A 23191-nucleotide genomic window follows, 5' to 3' on the forward strand; every position below is an offset into this window, starting at 1 on the left:
TATTGGTTTGTTTGGGACTACTTAACTGTCAGTAGATTAGACAGAAAAGTTCCCCTAAAGGAGTTTGTAGGGGGTCCTCCAGAAAGTGTTGAAGGAGGGATTGTGGTACTCTGCTCTCAGCCCTTGCTCTGATGTCAGCCCTTGCTCTGAGAAGCAGTTCTGACTGCAGTAAATGGACAGCAGTTCCAGTAAATGGATATTGTTAAGTATTAACTTGAGCTGAGAAGCCAAAGGAAGCCTTAGTCACTGCTATCCCACACCCTGTGTGTCTGCAAGTATTTCCCAACATTAGGTGTGTTTTGGCAGCACTAGCAGGACCAGCACCTGACCTTTGCACCTCTTCAGTCACTGATCTTAATTGCTGATCACTGGAAGTGAAGAAGCAATTAAATATGAAAAGGATCATTTGAGGCCTCAGTCCTGTATGACACTGAGCATGCCTGTACATTCTCATGACTCAGCTGGTCATGAGACTGGGGCAGTTGAGATCACTCACCACCTTGCAGGATGAAACCATGGAATGAAACAACACTTCTAATCAATAGCAGAGACAGAAAAAGTGGATTTATTATGAGTACTGATTGAACAGACAGATTAAGAATTATTCAGGACAACGTCAGAGAGATGAGGAAACTTTCATACATTTGGGGATAGTTGCTCTAGCACACTTTTTTTTTTTTTTTAACAGTTTCCTGCCAGAAAAAAAAAAAAAAAAGTATTCACTCTTGGTATCAGTTTTAGTGGACCACAGACTGCTCTGATAACTGCTGTTGCAATGAGGGGTGTGACAAATCCACATTTGAGATACACTGAGTGCCAAATACTAGTGTTTCTCCCTGGCTCACAAGTATGGATGTGTGTCAATGCAAGGCAGAGCTTGAGAGCAGTTACTACAATGGGAGTGGGAGAGATGAGAAATTAATATTGTCACTAAAAAGCAGGTGACAGCTCAGAGAAGAACAGGGAAGCAACACTGCAAGTGTCATGATTTTAGTCTTAAGATACCTTTTCTTTTATAGTTTAATAGCATTTACAGGAAGATGTTTGGGTTAGACTTTCAGGGTTCCTTTCCTCACAAGTTTCCTACACTTATTTTTTTTCATTTTCTGATAGCTGTATTAGAGCTATATTAGAGCTGTATTAGAGATTTTTACCTTTGTAAAAATTACTTGTAATGTCCAGAGGAGACAACTAAATTTGCAGCTGGGAAGTGACAGCGGGAATAATGAACTCTTTAAACCAATCTTCACCATTATCATGTGAATAACTTGACAGTAATACATTAGGAAAATAAAAATCGGGAAATAGAAAGAGGGTGATGCAAAACATAGGTATAGAGCAAAGCACTTGTAATAGCAGGGATAGAATTGGTGGGCAAATCCAGATAGAGTGATACCAAGAAATTCTCCTGGACTTAGTTCTTCCCTTTGTTGCAGACAATGAAGTAGTCATCACAGACAGGACTATGAAGTCTGAAAAGAAGACTGCAGTGCTAGCTGTTGACTTTGGTGGCTTTTTTTGTAAAACTGTCCAGAAGAGATAAGAATGAATTGGATGGGAATGAGAGCTTTAAAGCTCCTTTTAGCCTCTGAGGTATCACTCAATATTAAAACCGTGAAGGTTCCAACCATATTTAATCTGGCCTTTCTCTGATGGTGACCAGTAGAAACTATGGGGAGGAGTACAAGAACATGTAGTATTTTCCCCACATCACTTTGCAAAAACTCTTGGCCTTCACCTGCAAATTGTGAGTACAGTGTATTGACATTGCTATGACATTGCTATGAGATAGAGTGGCTGTGATGGTGCTATGACATTACCAGACTGAGTCCTCTAAACACATTTTCCTTGTAAGGCAACAGGACACTCAGTCTGTCAACAAAAATTTGGGCTGATTATGGCATCTTATGAAAGGGTTTGTTGTTATTCAAGTTTGGGTGTTTGTTTTTTTGTTTTTTTTTTTCTTCACAAAAAGAGTAGTATATTTAGATGCACAGAAGGGAAAACCACAAAACTCTAGACCAGAAATTGATTTATTTTAAGTCATGAAATCTGAAGTTATCCTTAAATACAAATAATAATGGAAACAAACAGAAAGCTTGTACAAAGGTAACAGAAGAATAATTAAGTGAACAAGGTCATGCTGGAATCATGTGAATAGAACTTGTGATTTTCTGTGATCATTCACTTACATTTAAAGTAAAACTAGGCCCTTACCCCTGTGATTTAAAATGCACAGGGAATCTGGAAGTTTGCTCCAGACTGACAATCCATTGTTTATTGTGAATCCTATGGGCTTAGTATTACAAATCTCTGTCCACGTAAAACAGGGTAAAATATTAACTGCTAATATTTTTAATTCAGCTGGCTTTTCCAGCAATGTTTCAGCAACCATGTTTCAGCAACATGTGTGCCATATGTGAACATGTCTTATGAATATGCTGAATTTCTTTCCAAAGAAGATTTATTCTCCAGGGACTTTGAGCTCAGCATGGGTAAAGAGGTAATCACGAAGATCAGAAGGCTTTTCCTTAATTCTGGATTGATTCAGATGCTTTAATATAATATTGTTAAGTTTCTTCAGCTCCTCTATGTTCTTCTTTTCAGATAGTAGTCTGCTTGATATTTGGTCCACCTCATTTCTAGTTTGAACTTGAAAAGGAGAATGTACCACATTAAATGGGCAGCATTTAAGTCAAGAGCATCACTACCCTCACTTGTATTCCTGTGAGGAGTAATGATGACTAAAAATATTAAACAGGAAAACAACTACAGAACCTAATAATAAGAAGTTATAGATGTGGTGGGTTTACCTGCTCAGTACATTCTTTTTTGCTTATTTGCTGGATTCTTCTTTTAGTTTAGTGCAGAGTAATAAAATCATATATGGCTCAGATAATTTTTGCATTTTTCAGGAGGATAACCATTAGTATCAACAGGGAAATGTCTTATTTAGGGGCTTCAAGATCCAATTTGGGGCATGTGCATATATTTTATTTCAAATAAAAGAAAATTTCTTGCAAATACTGACATTTTGAGGCCTGCCTCCTCTGGCATGCCAATATGCACACTTGGAGCTATTTTTCTTTTGGCTTTCGGATGTTAAAAAATTTACCCATGGGTTTTGAAGCTTGAGTGTAATAGTAGCAATGCTAAATGAATCTATGCATGTGGTTTGCAAATATCTCAGATTATAGAACACACTATATCTATATGTATCTAATAAAACATTTTAACATAAACTGAAACATCACTGGAAATCAGTTTCAAAAACCCAGGCCTCCACCAACCTGAGTGCAAGCAAACTGCTTAAATTCTTGTAAGAAATTTTTCTCTTTAGTTTATAGTTTTTCCACTAGAGCAACCCAATACTAATTTTTCTATACCAAGGCTCTACTTTTAGCATCTGAAATTCAAGTATGAGGTATTTCAATTAGGATTTTGCAATCATGTTACTTAAAATCTACTTTATGTTCCTGTCTGATATTTCTTTGAGTGCCTGTAAGAAAATTTAATCAAGGGTTAGGATTTTCTGGCCTAAAAGAAAAATCATGTCGCTATGTTTCAGCAAATTCCCTACTACAGGACATAAGAAATCTTGATTGTATATGGGTTCAAATTCTTTCAAAATAGTCTTGTAAATTGAAATAATGCACCTCAGATTCTATTCAATATGATTAGCTCAGAAAACCCCAAGATGACAAGGGTTCCATTAACCAGCCATGTCTTCAGCTAAACCTGCCTGATCAGTCCTAAAAAACTGGAACAGTAATTGTGTCTATAGACTCAATGCTACATGCAAATCTTAATAAATGTCTAATTCTTTTACTTATGCTTAAGACTTTCTTAGTACCAAATCAATTTCCAGGCAGTACTTTGATGACAAAGGATCAGGTCTTCCTTCAGGTAGCCTGATTTAAGTGTTAGCCTGGGTGGAATTCCAGTTTCAGTGGAATGACCCAAATACTGAGTTTTATCTGGAAAGAAATGGAAGGCACGTTTCCAAAGTATCTCACTGCCATACAATTACCTTTAAATTTTAATTTCATTCCCAGCCAGCATTTTTAGCAACACAGTATAATGCTGCTGAGATAAATTCTTCACAGCTGTTGAAGATCACAAATCCTTAGCACTAAGAATAAAATTGTGCCTTTTAGCCCTGAGAGAGTGTTGTTTGCCTGTGCTTCTGCCCCCAGGACCACGACCCAGTGCCCAGAACCAGCCAAAGCCTTTGCCCATGCAAATACAGGAGTAGCATGTTACAAGGTAACATGACACATTTCGGCAAAGTTTTTTTCCAACTGAACCTACTTGAATACTCTTGAAGTATTTTCAAGAATTACTCTTTGGTTTACTTACATACTAAGAATATTACAAATGAAACAAGTGCCAAACTGACGGTCAAAGTAAGAATAAGGGTGACGAAGAACAAACGCTGGTTTCTTGCGTTGCTCCCTGCCGTACTTTCTGCAGTACCACCAGTGTTCTCTTCCTCATCTGTTAAGAGATGACAAACCATTTGGTGATACAGTTTTTTTAAGGTTGGTTAGGATAAGCATGACAAAATGCTTCTGGCATCATGAAATGATGCAGAATACGTTGTATATTTGGTCAGCAGGTTTTATTTCCTGTGATATTTCATGAAAGGGGAAGAAATCAACTTTATGAACTCAGCTTGAATTTGGAAATATAAAAAAATTATACATCTGTTATAGCTGTTAGAACACATTCAACAAAAATGTTTCTATGTTGAAATACAGTGTTTTGTTGAAGTTTCTGTTTTACAGTTCAGAGTTTTACAGCTGTTTTACAGGTACAAAGGCTGCAATGAAGTTTTCTTCAGGCAGATTTATAAATTGCAATTAATTTAATTGCATTTAATTTTTTCAAAAGGGAAGAAAGCGAAATTCATATTGAAAACCAAGGTACAGATTCATCATACACATTCATCCTCTAGATATGCTTCTTTTTCTGTTTAATGAGAATATCCCTGGGATGATTAATCTCTCAAAGTAAACACCTCAGTTAAACCCCTAATGTTGGATAGAATGAATTTAGGTCTTGGCTGTTTTATCTTAAAACAGATGTTTTCAATATTTTTCATCTTTAGGATTTGTTGGTTTCATTCTAGTAAAAAATGAGGCACCTATCCTCCCAATTGTCAGGAATGGAACAGACTCTCACATAGACTACAGACATTGTCCTTAAGCACAGGAAGAATGAGGGGAAAAAGAAAGGCACTTTCAGTGCTGACCTTGAATCAGCTCAACAAGCCATTTCAATGCTTTTTAAAGAATGTGTTGCATATATAGGGAAATTCAGTAGTTTCTCTCACAGAAACAGTTGCAATCAATGTGAGGCAGCAGTAAGCCCCAAAAATAACAAGTCAAGTGGACACCATGAGGAAAGTCATGTGAATGCAAAAAATTTACACTTGAGCCAGATTTGTTTAATCTTATGTTTGTATACTACTGTTAAAACTTACAAAGATTTGGGTTTATTTTCTGTTTTGGAGGGAGGAGGAAGCTAATGTAATTTCACTTTGGTGTCAGTCTCATACGTACTAAAATTACGTGCAAATTACTGTAATTTATCCTTCTGTAATTGCTCTCTTGCCATTCTGAAATGGAGAGTAGGGTGTGCATCTGTGAAAAATGTATTTCTAGGTCATGTTCTTGTTTTAGCTGGTGGAAATCTCTGAGGTCTTTGCAACTGAGCCTGTAGTGGTAAAGCTGAGGAAAGGGTGCATATGCCATTACAGGACTTTAATAATGACCCTACCTAGGGCTGAGCAATCCACTGAGCTGGTAAATCTCTGGGAATATCTCTGTTTTTCTTTATTTTGTGTTCAACACACTCCTGTCCATGAGAAAGCTGAAATATTTTCATATTTCTCCTTTGAGGTTCTATTCTTACTCCCTTAGCATTCATAATAAATGCACTATATAATAAATGTCTGCACCAATATTCCTTTCTAATCAGAATAATAGGGATGGGCAGGACCTGCTTCTGCTGCCTGCCAAGCATCCTAAGTTATCAACAGTGGTCTCAAAATTGGGCTGAGCTCACTCTGCCTAATGAATACTTCTTACTATTTCATCAGGCTGAACGTGCCCGGCTGCAGTGTTGTGAGGAATGGGTAAGCACACATTCTTGTCAAACTGCAAGCAGTGGGAACATTTTATCATCTAAAACATGAAATTACTGCATGGATTCTATTGAAGCAACCAAACAGCATATGCATTTTAAACAACTTTTGACATGTCTCTGATTTTCTGTCAAGAGAACCAGAGTTTTATGCTGCTGAGTAAGTTAGCTGACAGGATGAGATATCTACAGATTCTCCAAGCTTAAAAGCTACATTGAAAAAATAATCCTAGAAGGAACCAAAGGATTTTACAAATTTATGAATAAAGTACTTATTAAGCTACCATTTTTTACTGCTGAAATTAGGGAGGGACATGCATGTGATTCTTCCAGAGAATCATATATGTTTCCACAGAACCTTGTATATTTACATGAAAAGTATATAATACTGTCCAATAAAATTTCAAAAGAAAGCAAAACAGTCACACTGAAAGGAGTTTCTTAAAATTAAAATTTATATATGCCATTGTCTCATTTTTCATGTGTAGAAGTGACAATATCAAGATAATCTGTTTATAAGAAATTAGTACTTTATGTCTAAAATATTTGTGTTAAATGTGGAAACCAGCACTACTCTAGTTAGTACAACTAGGAAAAGTTAGGGGACTTGGAAACAGATGTAATGAGAAAATATTTAAGACCCATAATTAGAAGCATGATTAAGTTATGGCCACATTTCAGCATAGCTGTTGATCTATAAATTTCTTCACTCAAATTTACCATTACAATGAGGGAAATTAAAGCAGACACATTGTTATGTGGAATGCTGCTGAAGAGCTCTGGGTTTTAAGATATTTTCAGGTCACAAAGAACTCAAATTGCAGCTGTCTCTGGGTAAAAATATTCTTGTTGCTGTGAGAAATCAAAGGCAAAAGCCTTATCAAACCAGAAGAAATGTGAGAGCTATAACTGAAACTGTGAGTAAAGAAAGTGCAGAAAGTAAAATGCTTAAAGGTTTCAGAGGATATTTCAGGTTTTTGGTTTGAGTTCTTAGGAGATGCATCTTAAAGGAAAGAGCAGAAATTCTCAGGTGCTTCTATTGCCATGAATTTTAGTGCTTGGGAAGAGCTATAATGCTATTTATATAGTGGGTGTATATTGGGCATTACTAGAGACATTATCCTGCAAGAGATCACCTCATAAATCCCAACTGAAATAGAAGATAAGTTCAGGTTTGAAAGCAACTCCCTAACTAAATGCAAGGATTTTCAGGAACCTAAAGCAGAAATACTCAGCAGGGACAGCTAAATCATTGTCTGATCAATCTAAATGATGCCATTTTCAATCTTCTTTTTTTTTTTTACATTTTTCAGTACAGGGCTTGGCATACCTATTGGCCTATTAGGCTGTTGACATCAGTGACACACAATATGGATTGTATATACAGAAATCCACAGATCACCTATCATACATACCCAGTGGATGTTGGGATTCATCTAGACAAACATTTAGTTTGTTTAGGTTGTTTAGGGAATCAACTACATAAAGTTTTCCTTCTTCATGACCATCAGGCAGGTTAAATTCCAAGGAAGGCCTCTCCATTGTCTCTAAGAGAAACAATAATTTAAAAGGTAAATTAACACACGGCTGTGGGAAATAACTTGTAACAGTTGGTATCCTGTTCTAAGGAAATACTCAGCAGCCTAAATGATCCTTAAAATACAGAGATTTGAAGGACCAGCACACTTACTAGATCTTTAAGGCAGGGACAATTCAATACATAGCACGTGTTTATTATTGGAAATCTTTGATTATTAAAACATTTCATTTTTGGATTGAGTTTGTGCACATACCTGTGTGTATGGGGAAAGAGAGAAAGAGAAAAGTCAATTTGACTTTTATGGTACCTATTTAGTATATTATCCCTTGATTTGGTGAGTATTTGGTAAGAGGTGGTGTGACATCCTGACTACGGTGAAAGCCAAACCTTCACCGACACTTCCAGGAAGGATGTCACTCAGGTCCTCTTCTTTAAGCATCAAATAATTGAGAGATAAAACAGGGAAAGCAGGAATGAATGTAGGATATAAGCAACAAGAGTATGTTTCTGTTTATACACCTTAGAATATCACTGTGAAGCTATTATTTGTGAAAAACATATAGTCTACTTCGCACTTTTGGACAAATTCTACAAGCTCTTTCTTCAGACTAGTACCCCTTGCTTTAAAAAAGGCACTGGATGAAGTTCAATTAGTAGAAACAGTTTCTCTGCAGAGTCTGGGTGCATGAACTCAGTGAATGATTCTTAACATAAATACAGTTTTGAAAGAAGATTATACATAGAAAATAAGTAATACCTAGGGAGGTGGCTTCTATGTATTGTACATTATTCCTTATCAGTCTTTTGCTTTTCTTTACACTACTCTGATTGCAAAAATGTCCTCCAGAAACAAAATACCTCCTAGCCATAAGGAGATGCAGACACTCTAAGCAGGCATGTTTGTCTAGAATTGTCACTGAAAACTCCCTCCATAATTATTGAAGAAAAATATATTCCTCAAGGTAATATCCCTCTTATTCTAAAATATTCTTTTCTCACCTTGGAATCACAGCCTAAATGTATGTTTTTCTTGCTAGTGATTGTAAGGAGGGTGCCCCCACAGATTAGTTTAAATTTGGATTAGAATGCATCTTACCCATTTAGTATTTTACAAAGCTCCCAAGTTCAATTTTATCTGCCAACATAAATCAGCACTTTGTGGGATGCAAACCTCCCTTGATGACATGTGTTAAGCACCTAAGGGTGATTTCTGTGTCCTAGATGGGTTAACTGTCCTCTTGACATGCTTCTGAGCCTTCTCTTCCTCTCCAAGGAATACAGAACACAGTGTGACCAGATTCCTAACAAAACACTTAAATTAAAAATCTAAAATTTGAACCCTAGTTGTTTGCAGAAAATCCTCACTCCTTCTCTCATCAAACCAAATGCAGAAGATGGCTATAATTCCCCCAAACCTGAGCATACTGCAAAGTAGACATTCAATGAGCCTCAGTTAACTAAGTCTGAAGACTAAGCACTGAAAGCAATCCTGACAATAGGGCTTGTTCTCCTGCTAGTAGAGACTGACAGGACTATAAGGATACTTTCATATGTCTTTTTAACAACCCATAAGAAAAGATTACAACTTACTTTTTTCTCTGTTCAGAAGCGTTGCTTCAAAGTACAAAGAAAGTGTAGAAAAGCTGGCATGGTAGGGGTTAACCTTACCTAGTGTATGATCTTTATGTGTGCAGCAGTAACTTCAGGACAGATGGCTGTGCCACTGTCCTTCCTCTAGAGCATGACATGGCAGCAGGCAGCACAACAGTCTGTGAGCCACGTCCCTGCTCTGCTGTCTCCCCACATGCACATCCTCAGCCAGCACAATCACTATGGAGCCCTGTGTTTGAATGGTGTGCCAAAAGTTACCACTTCACACACAAATGCTGCTGGTTATTTTTAGCTTCTGAAGAGCAGTTCTTTCTCTCTTTTGATTAAAACCTCCCTGCAGCTTTAGGGAAGACTTTTCTTAACAGCTTGAGGTGTAGTAAATGTGACTATGTTTGATTCATGAGTATTATGAATTCTGTTTCTGCACTTATTATTTAAGTACATGTAAAGACAGTGCACATGTAAAGACAGTGAAGATTACCATTATTGATTCCAAAAAGTTTATATTACATTTGTTTGATTCCATTGACGTGCCAAAGGAGAAAGGATACAAAACACTAGTATCACTGGACAAAAGTATTGATTATTTTCCCAACAAATCAATCTAAACATTAGGATCTTTGGATTCACTTTATCTTGTACTTTAACCTTGCCTAAAGACTTTTTTCCCCAGTACAACTTTTTAATTTCTTCCTATGTCATTGTGGTAAAAAACCAACCAACCAACCAAACAAAACAAAACAAAACAAAACAAAAAAAAAACACCAAAAAAAAAAATAAAAAACCACCCAAAAAACTTAGAATGAGAACACACTGAGAATTCTTCACAAGAAAAAAAAAAAGAAATAAAACCTAAAAGGTTAAAAAAAATAAGAGAATGGAACATTACTTACAACATAATTGCATTCAGGTAATGTGCCAGTATGGAAGAAATCAGCCAGTGAAAATCATGTGAAGAAAACTTGTTCTGCAGTTCCTCTCTACTTTTAGTCCCATAGGAGCCTGTCGAGTCCTGCAGTACCCATGAAGATAGCTGTGAAACACACTGCCCCTCTCAGTCTATATTTAGAGTTCAGCTTGGCCACTCACTCACTATACTCACTTTGCAATATTGATCTGCTAAACCAGAAATCAGCACTTACACAGCTTTTTTTTATTATATTGGAATCATGACAATATCCCATCATGGAGAAAAAGGGTTGTTACTGATGATCAGTATTTCATTAATCTTTTGGTTAGTGCCAAACCTCTTGGCTTTAGTGCTCATCTAAAACACATTTGCTATGCAGAAGAGTCGTATCTACAACACTGTAGCTATGAGTAACCAGTTTGCTATGCAGCACAGTCGTATCTACAGTATTGCAGCCATGAGTATTTTAAAGTCATAGACTAGAATAACCAGGGTCTTTCTTCCTTCTCCCATACACTTTATGAATTCAAGTGGGACAGTATTATGGGGTGGACTAATTGGTCTGGCATCCTTAGCTGTTCAAAGATTAAGTTCTGATGAACTGGTGGTGACTAGCGTAATTGCTTCTGTGCTGACAGATCTTTTGATCACTTTTTTCTTTGCTAACATTGCAGAAGGCAGTGTTACAGCACATTGTATTGACAGGCACTGACAGAGCAACTGCAGCAGAGGGACTGCAGCTCAAAACCACAAATCCTTTCTGAAGCTATCACGTGTCTAAAATTCTGAATCCCTTTAAACTGCCCATATTTATCTCTCAGGAAACAAGAAAATAAACTACCTGACTCATATTTCCCATCCTAAGCTGCCACTTTCTGCTGCTCAGAATTGCTCCCTTTCTGCAGGAGTCTCCTGGAAGTCCTCCCTCCAAAGAAGGATGTGAAAGCCAGGAAAAAAAAATTTAAAAAAATCCATCAGTATGATGTCCATGCCTAAAAACTCCTGACACCAAAATAATCATAAGAGAATGACCCAAGCCTCTCCAGCTGAAAAGATCTGCAAACGAGCCACATTTGCAACAGCACAGGAAGCCAGGCGGGTCACTGTGGGTGGCAGCTACAGTGTAGCAGGGAAAAGGGCAAGCACCTGCTCGGCCCTCTGCCAGGAGGTGCTGCAGAAATGCTGGACAGGAAGCCATCAGAAGTTCCCGGCAAAGGGCACCAAAGGTGACTAAGCAGAAGCTGCAGGAGACGCAACAGGCTCGAGGGAACAGTTTTGCTCTAAGGGAATGGTCTTTGGCCAGGCAAGTACAGGCACACAGCTTCACCTTGTTCAAGGATCAGTTTTTTCTCCACTTGTATGACACTGACACATGCTCTATCAGCACAGTTTTCTGTTCAAGATTTTGTGTAGTCCAAGTGATCAGTTTTGCAAGACAAACAAGTCCTTACATAGTGGATTATTTGAGGGGGGGGCGGGGGGGAAACCAGGTTAAAGTAGAAAGTACAACTCATTAGTATTCACTGACTTTCTGGAATAGGTTCAGCTGTAATCAGAAACTGGGAAGCAAAAAAAAACCTCTCCACCCTAAACCAAACTTTCCCTTATCAGAACAGGCAAGTTTTCAGGGGGCGGGGTTGTTTTCAATGCAATGTTTACTTCATCTGGTGCAAACATTTTAAGAATGTTTATTTAAACAAGCACTTGTACAGATCCTCAGGTTCAGAAGCTCTAGCTATCCAGGTTTTAATATCTTTATTACATAACACCCCCCATTCCTAAGTCAGTTCTCAGCTACTGGCACATTTCAGTCCTATAGAACAGGGAAGCCAGAATGGTTCCTCGAAGATACAGGACAACATGTTTTGCAGCACCAAAACTAGAAAATTTTTGACCATTAGAGAAACAATGGCAAATCAAGATTAGGCAGTTGTGCATGCAAGTATAAGACACCCTTGAAACACAGCAAGGTAGACTTGCATGTAGCATCTACTAACACACTGAGAATACCCCAGGCACATGTTTGAACCCGCAAATAAACCCATCCCTTCCAACCTTAAGGTTTTGACAGTGTTACAGCTTTTCATTGATGGAGTAATTACTTTTACACAGAGTGCAGGCAGTGAGAAACATCTTTATTCCAAAAATTAAATATACAATTTCAGAACACAATCTTGCTTTTATTTTACATGGAGGCAAGTATTTGTCAGTGGAAGTTACTGAACTTCATAGTCCCTGTCAGGATAAAGTTACACTTACATAGAGATTTCTTGTCTGTATGTCACTGGAGTTTTAAAAAGTTACTAAAATAATTTCACACAAACATGGTCATCTTCTCATATTCTTACACTTAGTCAATGACTTTACCTTTATATAAAGAATCCAATCTGACACACAGCATTTGACTAGTTATCCACCCCATTTAATATATCAGTTACAACATAATCGACCTTTGGAGCTAGTGGGGGTCTAATGTATATTATTATAATGTGTCCCTGCACCAAATGTTACATCAATCTATATACAATGTATACGAAACTAAGCAACAACATGCATTATATTTACAGACTATGTAACAAACCCATGCACAACTGCAAACTGACTACAGAAGTTAAAAAATTCATTTAAATGTTACAAATTTATTTGAATAATGAAAATTGAACCCCATTGAAAAGGGAATCTAAAAAAATTCCCCCACATCTGCTCTTTTATCACGACATTTACTTCTAGCCTTTGTCCGAGCCTTGAATGCTGCAGAGTTGTACAAGTGCTACAAAACAAAAAAAAGAAAAAAGAATTACATATTGTCATAAGGCTTAGGCCCTTCAGAGATTTTTTCATGTTACAAAACAAATGAAAATATCCCTCTATTAATCTCTGAAGTAAACTGGTACGCCTTCTGAAATTTATAGTATACTGTCTTTGCACCAAAGGCTAATCTCTGTGTGTATACATATATAGACAGACAGATATATTTAAAAGAAACTTGGCCTATAAAGAAAGGCTGAACTATAAGTAGTTCTGGAAGCCAGTCAGTCTTGAACATCAAGCAAATAAATACCATGTTACATTTACCCCCAGATTAAATTTGCAAGATAAAACTTGACTGCACCATTCCCCAAATTATACGAAGGATTAATGGCCTTATTCTGTTGATAGTGACTGCAATCTCCTAGAGCCCATTTCACACTGCAGAGTTTGGGACACACTCTTTATGAAGACTCAGTTTCCACAGTTTCCTGTAGGTGCCTCCCCAAAAGACATGGATCTCTCAGAAGAGACCAAGTTTCATATGTGTGGAGCATGAATTTAGTAACCATCGGCAACCACATCAACCTTCAGACCCCTTGGAAAAAAATATAGAAGCAGACACATGCCCAGTAGAAAACTTTAAAGTTCATACATGCATACAAGTAAGGCTGGATTTCATTCAGGACAGTATGAGGCACTCTTAGAACTACAGTGTAACAATGACAACTTCTGAAGTGCAGGAGTAATTAGAGGGGGAAGCAAAGAAAATTCATTTTAGTGGAATAACCTACCCTTTCAAAACGGGATATCTTCATTGTTTTAAGAGTTGCAGCATCCAGCATTACTGGTGGACCAAGCTCAAACACATTCCGAAGAAAGTCATTTGACTAAACAAGAAACACACCAAATGATTAGTTTCCCCTCTAATTATCAAGTCTCTAAAGTTGACTACTGTGAAATATCAAATATTCCAGTAAGAAACCCTAAGATTTGTGCCAAATTGCTGCTATCTTTTGCAATTAAGTCAAGAACATTTCCTCCTTCAACCAGAATAAGGCTAAAAGCAAAAACAGCCACCTTGAGAAGACAGACAGCTCCTCCTACCTCCTTTGATATTTTTGTCCCAGCAAATGAGACACTGTTCTGTTCTACACAAAATCAAGCAGCTGAACAGACCTGTATGCTTTCACAACACACCAGTTTTAAAATATCTGTCTGTGAAAGTAGTACTTGAAAAAACTGAAAAACCTGCTACATGCCTGAGCTCCCTCAGTCACACAGAAATTCAATTAACACAGGACTGAAGATTTTAACCTCATGATTACCACAGCAATTTGAGAGCATATATTCCTAAACTACAGCTCCTGCTTCTGTTACATATGTAAACAGATGACTAGTAAAGAAGTTGTTCCCAGAACAGAGATAAAGTATGCCTTCTCTTCTGGAATGCTGTCACCGTTGTGTGGTGCTGCAATGTTCATTTTAGTCAAAAATAATGTGTTCATTATTTTTGACTAAAACTTTCCCTTTCTTTTACAGGCTTGAACACAAAGGGTGGAGGCATGCAGCTTTATAGCAGCCAGACAACTGTACCACTGTGCTGAAAGAAGCACAAGGGTTCAGGGAAAACCCTGAAGCTAAAAACATTCAACTTAAATTTTTTACTTCTTGGAGAAGTTGATTACTACGCTAGTATACCCAGACTACAACTCAGAAGCAGCTTACCCAGACAGCTTTAGCTCACTGTAATTAATTTTTTAAGTGATGTCTTTAACACCTCAAATGCAAGGCTCATCACTTCACTGAGTTCTACTCAAGATTTTGTAATTCAGACCGAATTCCATCAAAGAAGCCAGACACAGAGGAACAGTCTGGGCAAGTGTCAAAGAGCAGTTCACCTGCAAATGGTATTGCATCCCCGACCCCAGGATCTCCTTGAACGTCTCGTAAGTTTGTTTTTTAACCCAGCAGTCAATATACATGCGCTCAGGTCCAAACTTCACCATCTCTGTAGGGAAGTCACGCTCCTATGCAAAAATCAAAGGAAACAACATCTATAACTTTAAACAGTATTTTGTACTGGGAATTTTATACATCTCAGTGAACTTTATTTTGACTGATGAATTTGGCACACCAAAACCTTTCAAATAACACAGTGTACATATGCTAAAGATTGTATTTGTTCATAAAGCAGATGCACACCTACAGTCAAATCTCATGTGGAACTTGAAGCTGATGTTCTTCATGATTACAAAGCTTTTTGAAAAACAAACACTCAACTTTAATCTTTAAAATTACTTTAAGAATTGGACTTATCTCCAGGAAACCAGTTCCAAGCGCAAAGTCACCTTTAAGTCAGACTATAAGCCTTATTTAGTCTCTACCTTATACACGTATTTGGGACAATAGAATGTAACAAGTGCTAATAGGTGACTCAGATCCTTCTACAGGCAGAATCCCAAAGGTGATTTCAAATTATGCCAAGCCTTCTCCTTAGCTTCCACAATGTTTAACTATTCCCAGTCTTCGTTCAGCATTGCTAAAAAAAGCAGTTCTATTCCACATATGTGATCTGACTACAAAATCTCACTTGAAATAGCTTTTTCCTGTTTCCTTCACCGAAACAGTAATTCTGTTTAATAATAAAATTGTTTTCACTAAATTGTACACTATGTATTTTGAAGGTCTAGATTGTGACTAAGATAAAAGAATCACCTCAACAGCCCGCAGAACGTCTCTGAAGACGGATCGCTGCTTTCTTTTATCCACTTTGGCCCGGTGCTTGTTTCCATCAGTAGCCAGAGCTCTTAGTTTCTCTGTTAGAAGGTCCATATCTTCATAAAAGAAATCCTAAGTTACCAGAAAAAATATTTTTTTAGGTTTTTTAGATTTTAGTTTATTTTACGGCCTTAACCTTTTCCCCCACAAATAAGAAAATGGATCTCTTTAAATTTTGGGCATGTAGATCTCTACAACCTCTTACTTTATTTAAAAAAAACAGAGAGCACTTCTGCAATTCCATTTGCAGCACTGAAACCGGCAAGAACAAAGTCACAGCACCCAGTTTACCAGGGAGGGCACTAACAAATTCTGTTTGGTCAGCCCTGTGACCCATACAGCTCCATCAGTGTGCATATACACCTGCCAATCTGCTCTACTCAGTAATTCCAAGGGACTCAAACTGCTTAACAGATCTGCTGAACTACTCCTGACAACAAGCTGAGGGCACTTCAGTGTTATCATAGAATTCCTGCTGCTGGAGGCAAACTGTGAGACATCACTGGACTAACAGTATGGAATATTTAGCTGTAAGTCTTGTGTGGAATGGGAAAGTGGGAAGCTTTTTTTTAATGCTTAACAAAACACTAAGTAATCTGTAATAAATAGCTTTGTGTTATTCCCTTTATTAATTAAGATGTGCTTTACATATATATATAAATATTTTCTCCACTGCACTTAATTCAGCAGTAGTTCACCTGGACTAGTAAAAATGTATACAAACTTACATAAAGACATGTTTTTGTGGTTTGTAGTTTTTTTAAAAATCTGAATGTTTTGTCATGTCAACTGACTAGAGTGAGCTTACTGCAAGCATTCTGAAAAGAACTGGTCAAAGGCACATACATTGAGTATTTTTAATCTGCACTGATTAAGGATTCAATGAGAATAATCTAATGTTTAAAGGGGCATTTCCTCAGTGCAACAGCAGAGATTATAGTGAATAGTCTCATTTGTTAACACACTTTAAGATTTTAATTACTTGCAGTTGGCTTGACCAAATAAAGGATCAAGTTGTGGTTTCCATTTATTTTTTCCTTTCAAAGTTGACTTCCATAGCCAAGAGACACAAATCCACACTGCTTGCATTTATACAGAAGCTTTAACACTGTTTCAGATTATGCTGTGCTAGTGTGTCATGATTCCTGACTTAAATGGAGTTATCCTTTCACTTTAGGCAGCATTCTGGCAAAGCGCAGCAGCCTTGATTGGGTTGGGAGCCCTTCAGGCAACTCTCCCAAACTGTGCCAAGCAGAGGGAGGCTGTTTCCTGCAGTGCTGTCAAGAAAAAAGTCTGAAAATTAATAAGGCATATTGAAGAATGTAAATGCAGCTTTAGCTGTGGACAAGCTAATATTGAGCAGTTTGCACCTAATCCAACAGCAAACTCCAAGAAATCTCATCAAATGAAGTATTACTGATACCTGTGTGAAATTTGTGCCAATTCTTTAAAAACCGCCCCCTTAAAACAACTGGCTAGTTCTTAACTAACTACAATAGTCAAAAACGCTGTGAAACCATCATGCAATACGAGATATTCTTCTCAAGCTGCCTAAGTAAGAATACTGAAAAAAACAATACTTAAAGTCAACATGTTTTCTACCTGATGATAGATTTTTGGCTGTGAGAGCAGAATTGTGCAGGCTGTGAATTACTCAAACTTGTCTGCATAAGCATCTGATGAGTGATCCCGCTACAGTAAACATTACTGTTTCATTCTGGAATCTCTCTAGAGGTATCTTTTTATTCTATTTTAAAAGCAGGTGTTGGATTTAGATTTAAATCTTGCATTCTACATTTCTAGTTGCCATTAAGAAGTATTTTATGCGTTTTGTTATAGTGGCCCTGTTTTGCAGTATAGAAATTATGTGTAAAAAATGATGGCTGTGAATTATTGTTATACTCACTTAGACTGGGGCAGACTCACTAGAAGGAACATAAACCATGGAATTATTTGCTACTTGCTGAGATCCAGGGTGGTATGCAACACAGATTAAGTAACTTGTCTCATCATTGTCCCGATGAAAGAAGGTTTACCTGCTGACATGTACTTACAGCATCTGTTTCACGTGCCAGTTCAAACAGAAGTGCTAATGTTTCTCCAGCAGCTATTCTCATGTTGAGATCATCACAAGACAGCAGGCTTGGAAGTTTATGCAAGTGCCTAAGAAGTAAGTCATACTCCATTAAGAGCTAGATTTTACTGACACTTCCACTGCATATAAAGAGCCATTACAAATTCCGCTTTCCAAGAAAGATACTCACATTTCAATTTTCTTCTTCACTTCGTTCATTGGACAAATGGTCAACAACAATGTCCATGCTAAGAGAGCACTGACGTGAAGCACAGTATTAGGGGTACTTGATACGCCATTAGTGTCTCTATCCCGCTGATAGGCCTTCATGAAGATGTTTTCCAGGCATTCCATAGTAGAGTACAGTTCCTGTAAAAGGGAAAAATAAAATGCAAGTGGTTTAGGAGTCACACGTTTTCATCTTGTCAGTTTATTACACTTGAAAGGTATCAAAGATCCTCACCGTAATGTCATCGGTCACAATGAAACAGCAAACCCCTAAGCAGGTTGCACACTGGACACAAAAGAAAGTGTCAGTATTTGACAATAATGTTACAGTTTAAAACCTGACACCTTTGAAATTTAACATCTGGAGCAACAGAAATTTGAGTTAAAAACCTTAGAGTCTAGAAGTCCCCAATCCTAAATTCACCTTCTTTGTAATACTTAGCTTCTACTAATTCCCATCTACTCCCAGGAAGATTTTACAGCATTTGCTACTCACAAGCCTTCACTTTCCATGTATTATTTTTAAATAGCTTACAAAGCCCTTGAAAAAGCTCCACACTTTCCACCCAATGATTTAAAATTTCACTAGGATTTACAAGATGAAATTATGCTGATAATTATATTTATTCACAGCTGTGGGAAATATTTTCTCCTTCTGACCACTATTTCAATTAAATAGCATGAAAATTCTGCCCTTGAAAAGCCCTTCCTGGAACTTTCCAACTTTTTTTGCAGGTCTGTTCCTTATGCCCCATATTCTAGCCCAATTTCTCTTACCAAGAGTAAAGAAAAAAACACTTGAAAGTGATGTTTCCACCAACCACACAGGACTCAAAACTACACTTGAACAGGACAAACTTTAATAGCTTTTGTTTGTTTGTAGAAATAACTGCTGTCGAACTAATACTACCTCCTTTTTGCAGCTGACAGTATCTGTTGTGCCACAGCTTGACTAGAATAGGAGTAGCCAGCCACATAACGATAAAGGTAAGCTGGAAAATATTAGCTAAACCTCTGAAGTTTAAGCAAAAGTAAAACTTCTGGCAAGCACTTTGGGCAATCTTTCGTCACTATTTAGAGCATACTGCTGATGTACAGATGAGGTGACTGGGCAAAAGTAACTTAAAAATACCTTTGGTAGAATGGCTGTATTATTTATGTAGTTTCCAGATGTGCTATATGTGATTTTACCATAAATAAACGCAAATGCTTAAGTAACATTCCTGTGCTGTTTAAGAATAAAATAAATACAGGAAGGATATATCACTCAGTGGGAAAGTGGGAAAATGTTTTCTAGGACCCCAACATCAGTCCCCAGAATTGCAGTAAGGAAGCTGCAATACAGTGATTTCAGACACTTGACAAAGCAGTACGTGTAACAGCTGAAGATCATGTTCAGCTTTCAGGTGGAACTCTTTAAGCCAGTGAAAACTGCTATGCATCATTGAGGGCATATGTCAACATTACGAGTAGACGCTAGTGTGGTAACCTTTAGTCCTGGATTACACAACAGTGAGCTGGTCAGAAGCAGCCCTCTGTCCCTGCCTGGCAAACTTCATACTTACAGCCTGTCTGGCTTGGATACTGGCTGTTCCATCACAGACAATCTTCTTCAGAACTGGACCAAGGGTCTTAAAAATCTCCTCGCTTTCAATTCCTGACCCCATCTGCACGCACAGAAGACACGCCAGTCCAGCAGCTGCACACTGCTCATCGCTCTTACCTAGGGATTTACACAGTGATGAGCAACCACCTTCTGCCCTGCCTTCCTCCTTTAATCTTTTAAAGGCAATGGTCTGAAAGCATGTAAGTGGAAATTCAGAAACCAAGAGATAGAAGATAATTTCACTTAATTTTCTATGACAGTTAAAACGTGACACTTGCATTAACAAAGTAATGTTACCTAAATTATTAAGCACTCTGTAAAGTGCTAGAGAACATTCACAATCTTAATTTCTTTTAAACAATGTGCTATTTCATAGGGATTATTGCTTTCTAATAGCATGCATGTTAATTACCTTTCTTTATGCAGCGCTCAATGCTATCAGTCAGGGTCATTCTCCTTTCCATGATAAATTCATATAGTATTTTAGAAGAAAATGCACTTTTCAGACTTTCAAGGGCTGCTTGTCTTGTCTTTGCACTGTTAGAAGAGAGAAGGAAGGCCTCCTGAAATCAGCATGTCAGCTAAACCTCCACCCTTGCTTTATGGTGATGATTTATATTTGCCTACACCCAGCAGTAAGAGTAATCCACAGAACTGCCATGAAGAAATGAAATGCTCTAAATTGCCTCCTTACTCAAGGGCAGCAAAATTTTGTTTGGGGATAGAGTTCACAGCAGTATTGCTGGCTGAAAAGAAAGTCACTCTACTTCAATATATTAGAAAAGGAAAGTCTAACCCACCCTAAAAAAATCAGTAGAAGGAAAAAGGTTTTTTTAGATCCAAAAGTCCTCCCCAGAGTAAAAATCTCAGTAAGCATAGAAAAAGATTTGATGTGTATTTTCCTTACTAAATCAAGGAAGAAAACAATGTGTGAATGTGTTTCTTCAAAGCAGACTATACCTCTTGTCCAATGTAAGATCAATAAATCCCTTCAACTTGTATTCTAAGTCTTCTTGAGTGGCTTCTTCATCAACTTCAGGCCCTAATCCAGAAAAAATAATTTAGTCCTACTGATACACATTTCATTAGCAGACACAGTAGTTCCAACACAATGCTTTTAACACTAACAAGGAAGCAGCTTAATACAGACAATAGCTACAGAATTGTTCAATATCACAGCAGCATAGTGGTGTGAAACCTACTACATCAGGCTGTGCCCTAGAACAGTTTCATGAAAACTGGCCTATTGACACATTTGTGCTGTTTCTGGATCCGCCTCTTACATATGCCAAGAATGAATGAGGGAGCAAATCAGGTCTTACATAAATTTTCTCCATCTGATGACCATCAGCCAATCCTGTCAACACATTTTCATCCAGTCCACTACATCTACCCCTGGAGTACTGTGAGGTGCTCACAGCTGATGCAGGGAGTCAAAGCAGCCTGTCCCACATAACATCAATTCAGACACCCCTGCAACAGGAGCTCAGCTAAGAGTGGCATGTATCCAAAGATGGCTCCCTGCTTAACCCCCTGTTTCTGGCTTTCAGGTCCCCTCCTCTCAACAAAATGACATTAGAGCAGTCCAGGTTGCAAGGATGGTAAAGGAGACAACGCACAAATCTAGCTCAAAACAAGCAAATATGACTTTTCCCATCTTAAACTCTTCTGCAGTTCTTACTGCTTCAACTACCTGTTATGAAAATCCCTGTCTTACAATTCACCTTAAAATTCTTATGGTCTCTATAGCAGCACTCTATATCTTACTGTCTCTCTATCTATATTCTATTCTAATAGACTAGAGCCTGATAGCTTCACAAGGCTCATGAAACTTGGAGTATATTCTTACCAAACAAAAAAAAAAAAAAAAAAACAGCCACTGGATTAGCCATCACACTGTTAATATAATGTCATTATTTCGTTATTGCTACTTACAGTCTACTATTTAAAACTACTAAATCAGCTTGGGTTTATGTTTTCAAAAGATTAATATATATAAATAAAATAATTTACCATCCTCAGTGAAGCTAGCAGGATCACTGAAGCCACTGCAGTGGCTCATGGTTTCAACTGAAGCATCTTCATCACTAAAAGGCTGCACGTTTCTGGGCTGACCACCTTAAACAAAGATGAATACAATAGTTTGGTCATTTCTCACACAGAAAAGGAAGAACTGAGCACCAAAAGTAGAACTGAACCCTCCCAGAGCAGATTTGCTTTCCCTGACCCAACCACAGAAAGAACATTTGCATCCTCTGCTGGTTCCTTTACTCCCACCCACTCTGAAGACTTTGCTGGCTCTGTTCTGGAAAATAATTTGTCAGCAGTGAAGAAGGGCTCACTTAGTACTGGTCCAATTCCTACTCTAGATATTGGATTAATTCCTACTGTAAATTTAGGATCTTTCTACAACTGCATGTTAATGCAGTTTTCTGTGACTATGCTTTAAAAATAGGTGTATGTTAATTTAACTGTTAGAATAAACTACCTTAAAAAACTGCCATAAAGTCTTTATTTTTTAATTTTGAGGAACTTCAAGACAGTGTAAGCTAAACCTCTGGGCAAACATACATTACCCAGCTCAATGCAGGATACATGGGATTAGGTGTAGTATGTGCAGGATCAGCTATGTCCAACTCTTTTACTACTGAATTACAAGTACAAGCCGAAACATTAAATGCTTCAACAAGGGATAGAAATTTTCCCTCTCAGGATGAAGAGGGCCCTGGTGCAGCAGCTTTCAGACTTTTTGATGAAAGTAGTACTTTTACTGGTGTTCACCTTCCTTTTCACGTCTGTTACTTTTCCAACAGTTCCCAAAACATCATTCACAGAACGCTGAATTCTGTTCTTCTAGCTGGTTCTTTTTTCTAAATTAATTAGAAGGCTGCACACAGGCTTCAAGCAGGCTCCCTGACTACCAAGACCCCAAAAAACTATTTTTATCTAGGCAGAATCAACTTTCAGTTGGATCAGAGTCCAAGTGCTTTCCAATGAAGTTAGTCACACTCGGGAAGTTTTGCTACTTTTAGCTGTATCCACTTGTATCATTAACCATACCCAAAACAACCCCACCAGCCAATGCACGAGCCAACAAACCTGGAGGCTCACAGCTCTTCACATGGCCACCTTCTTGCTGCTGTCAAACAGGGATTCAACAGAAGTGGCAAGAACGACAGCAAACCCTTCACAAACTAAAATAAGAGCAGTTGCAGCACCACCCTATAAACTGCTCACTTCCTGAAAAATTTGGTATTAAAAACCAATGCTGCACACAGCTATGCTAGCTTGAAGTGCAATTTCTCACCACCCCACAAAACCTCTGTTCTGCCCCAAGCATCAGCACCTCAGACACGCGCATTCTGGCATTTCTCTATTTTATAATATCCTATTTTAGGCTAAGAAAACGGACTTTTTCTTTAAAGGCACAGCAGCTTTCGGGGCACGACACGGCGGCACACAGCCACAGCAGCTGCCGGTGGTGCAGCGGGCGGGCCCGCGGCCGGCCCGCCCGAGCCGCCGCTGTCCCGGGGCGCTCCTGCCGCC

At 38.0% G+C, this 23191-nt stretch overlaps 2 protein-coding genes across 5 annotated transcripts in view; both read right to left on the reverse strand.

Annotated features, from left to right (window-relative positions):
- Window positions 1-2015: 2015 nt before the first annotated feature.
- LSMEM1 (leucine rich single-pass membrane protein 1) lies at window positions 2016-11647 on the reverse strand. 4 transcript variants are annotated; one of them, XM_041421066.1, is made up of 5 exons: window positions 11536-11569; window positions 10192-10310; window positions 7563-7694; window positions 4360-4497; window positions 2016-2652 (listed from the first exon to the last, which is right to left on the reverse strand). In XM_041421066.1, exons 3-5 carry the CDS (start codon window positions 7687-7689, stop codon window positions 2465-2467), a joined length of 453 nt encoding a protein of 150 aa, XP_041277000.1. In that variant the 5' UTR covers window positions 7690-7694; window positions 10192-10310; window positions 11536-11569; the 3' UTR covers window positions 2016-2464. The 4 variants fall into 4 exon arrangements, with proteins under 4 accessions (XP_041277000.1, XP_041277002.1, XP_041276999.1 ...); XM_041421068.1 differs by lacking the exon at window positions 10192-10310 and having other exon boundaries at window positions 11536-11647; XM_041421065.1 differs by lacking the exon at window positions 11536-11569 and having other exon boundaries at window positions 10192-10606.
- Window positions 11648-12322: 675 nt separating this feature from the next.
- IFRD1 (interferon related developmental regulator 1) overlaps window positions 12323-23191 on the reverse strand; it is an 11467-nt gene continuing 598 nt past the window's right edge. Inside the window, exons 2-12 of the mRNA XM_041421022.1 lie at window positions 21659-21763; window positions 20606-20687; window positions 20058-20182; window positions 19605-19762; window positions 18275-18325; window positions 18002-18180; window positions 17792-17900; window positions 15675-15809; window positions 14858-14986; window positions 13751-13846; window positions 12323-12978 (exon numbers count right to left, since the gene is read on the reverse strand). Coding sequence (XP_041276956.1) covers window positions 12889-12978; window positions 13751-13846; window positions 14858-14986; window positions 15675-15809; window positions 17792-17900; window positions 18002-18180; window positions 18275-18325; window positions 19605-19762; window positions 20058-20182; window positions 20606-20687; window positions 21659-21763 — 1259 coding nt within the window. The 3' untranslated portion in view covers window positions 12323-12888. The remainder of the gene's footprint in view (window positions 12979-13750; window positions 13847-14857; window positions 14987-15674; window positions 15810-17791; window positions 17901-18001; window positions 18181-18274; window positions 18326-19604; window positions 19763-20057; window positions 20183-20605; window positions 20688-21658; window positions 21764-23191) is intronic.

Source organism: Onychostruthus taczanowskii, unplaced genomic scaffold (assembly GCF_017590055.1).
Source record: "Onychostruthus taczanowskii isolate IOZ18803 unplaced genomic scaffold, ASM1759005v1 scaffold68, whole genome shotgun sequence".
Taxonomy (NCBI): domain Eukaryota; kingdom Metazoa; phylum Chordata; class Aves; order Passeriformes; family Passeridae; genus Onychostruthus; species Onychostruthus taczanowskii.

What these genes read in the sequence shown, in the direction of transcription:
- LSMEM1 (XM_041421068.1), bottom strand. Translation starts at nt 7,689, where the DNA reads ATGGAGAGGCCTTCCTTGGAATTTAACCTGCCTGATGGTCATGAAGAA. An exon ending in TGAATCCCAACATCCACTGG is followed by an intron (nt 4,498 to 7,562) that starts GTATGTATGATA and finishes ATCTCTTAACAG; the next exon opens with ATGAGGAAGAGAACACTGGT. An exon ending in ATTTGTAATATTCTTAGTAT is followed by an intron (nt 2,653 to 4,359) that starts GTAAGTAAACCA and finishes CTCCTTTTCAAG; the next exon opens with TTCAAACTAGAAATGAGGTG.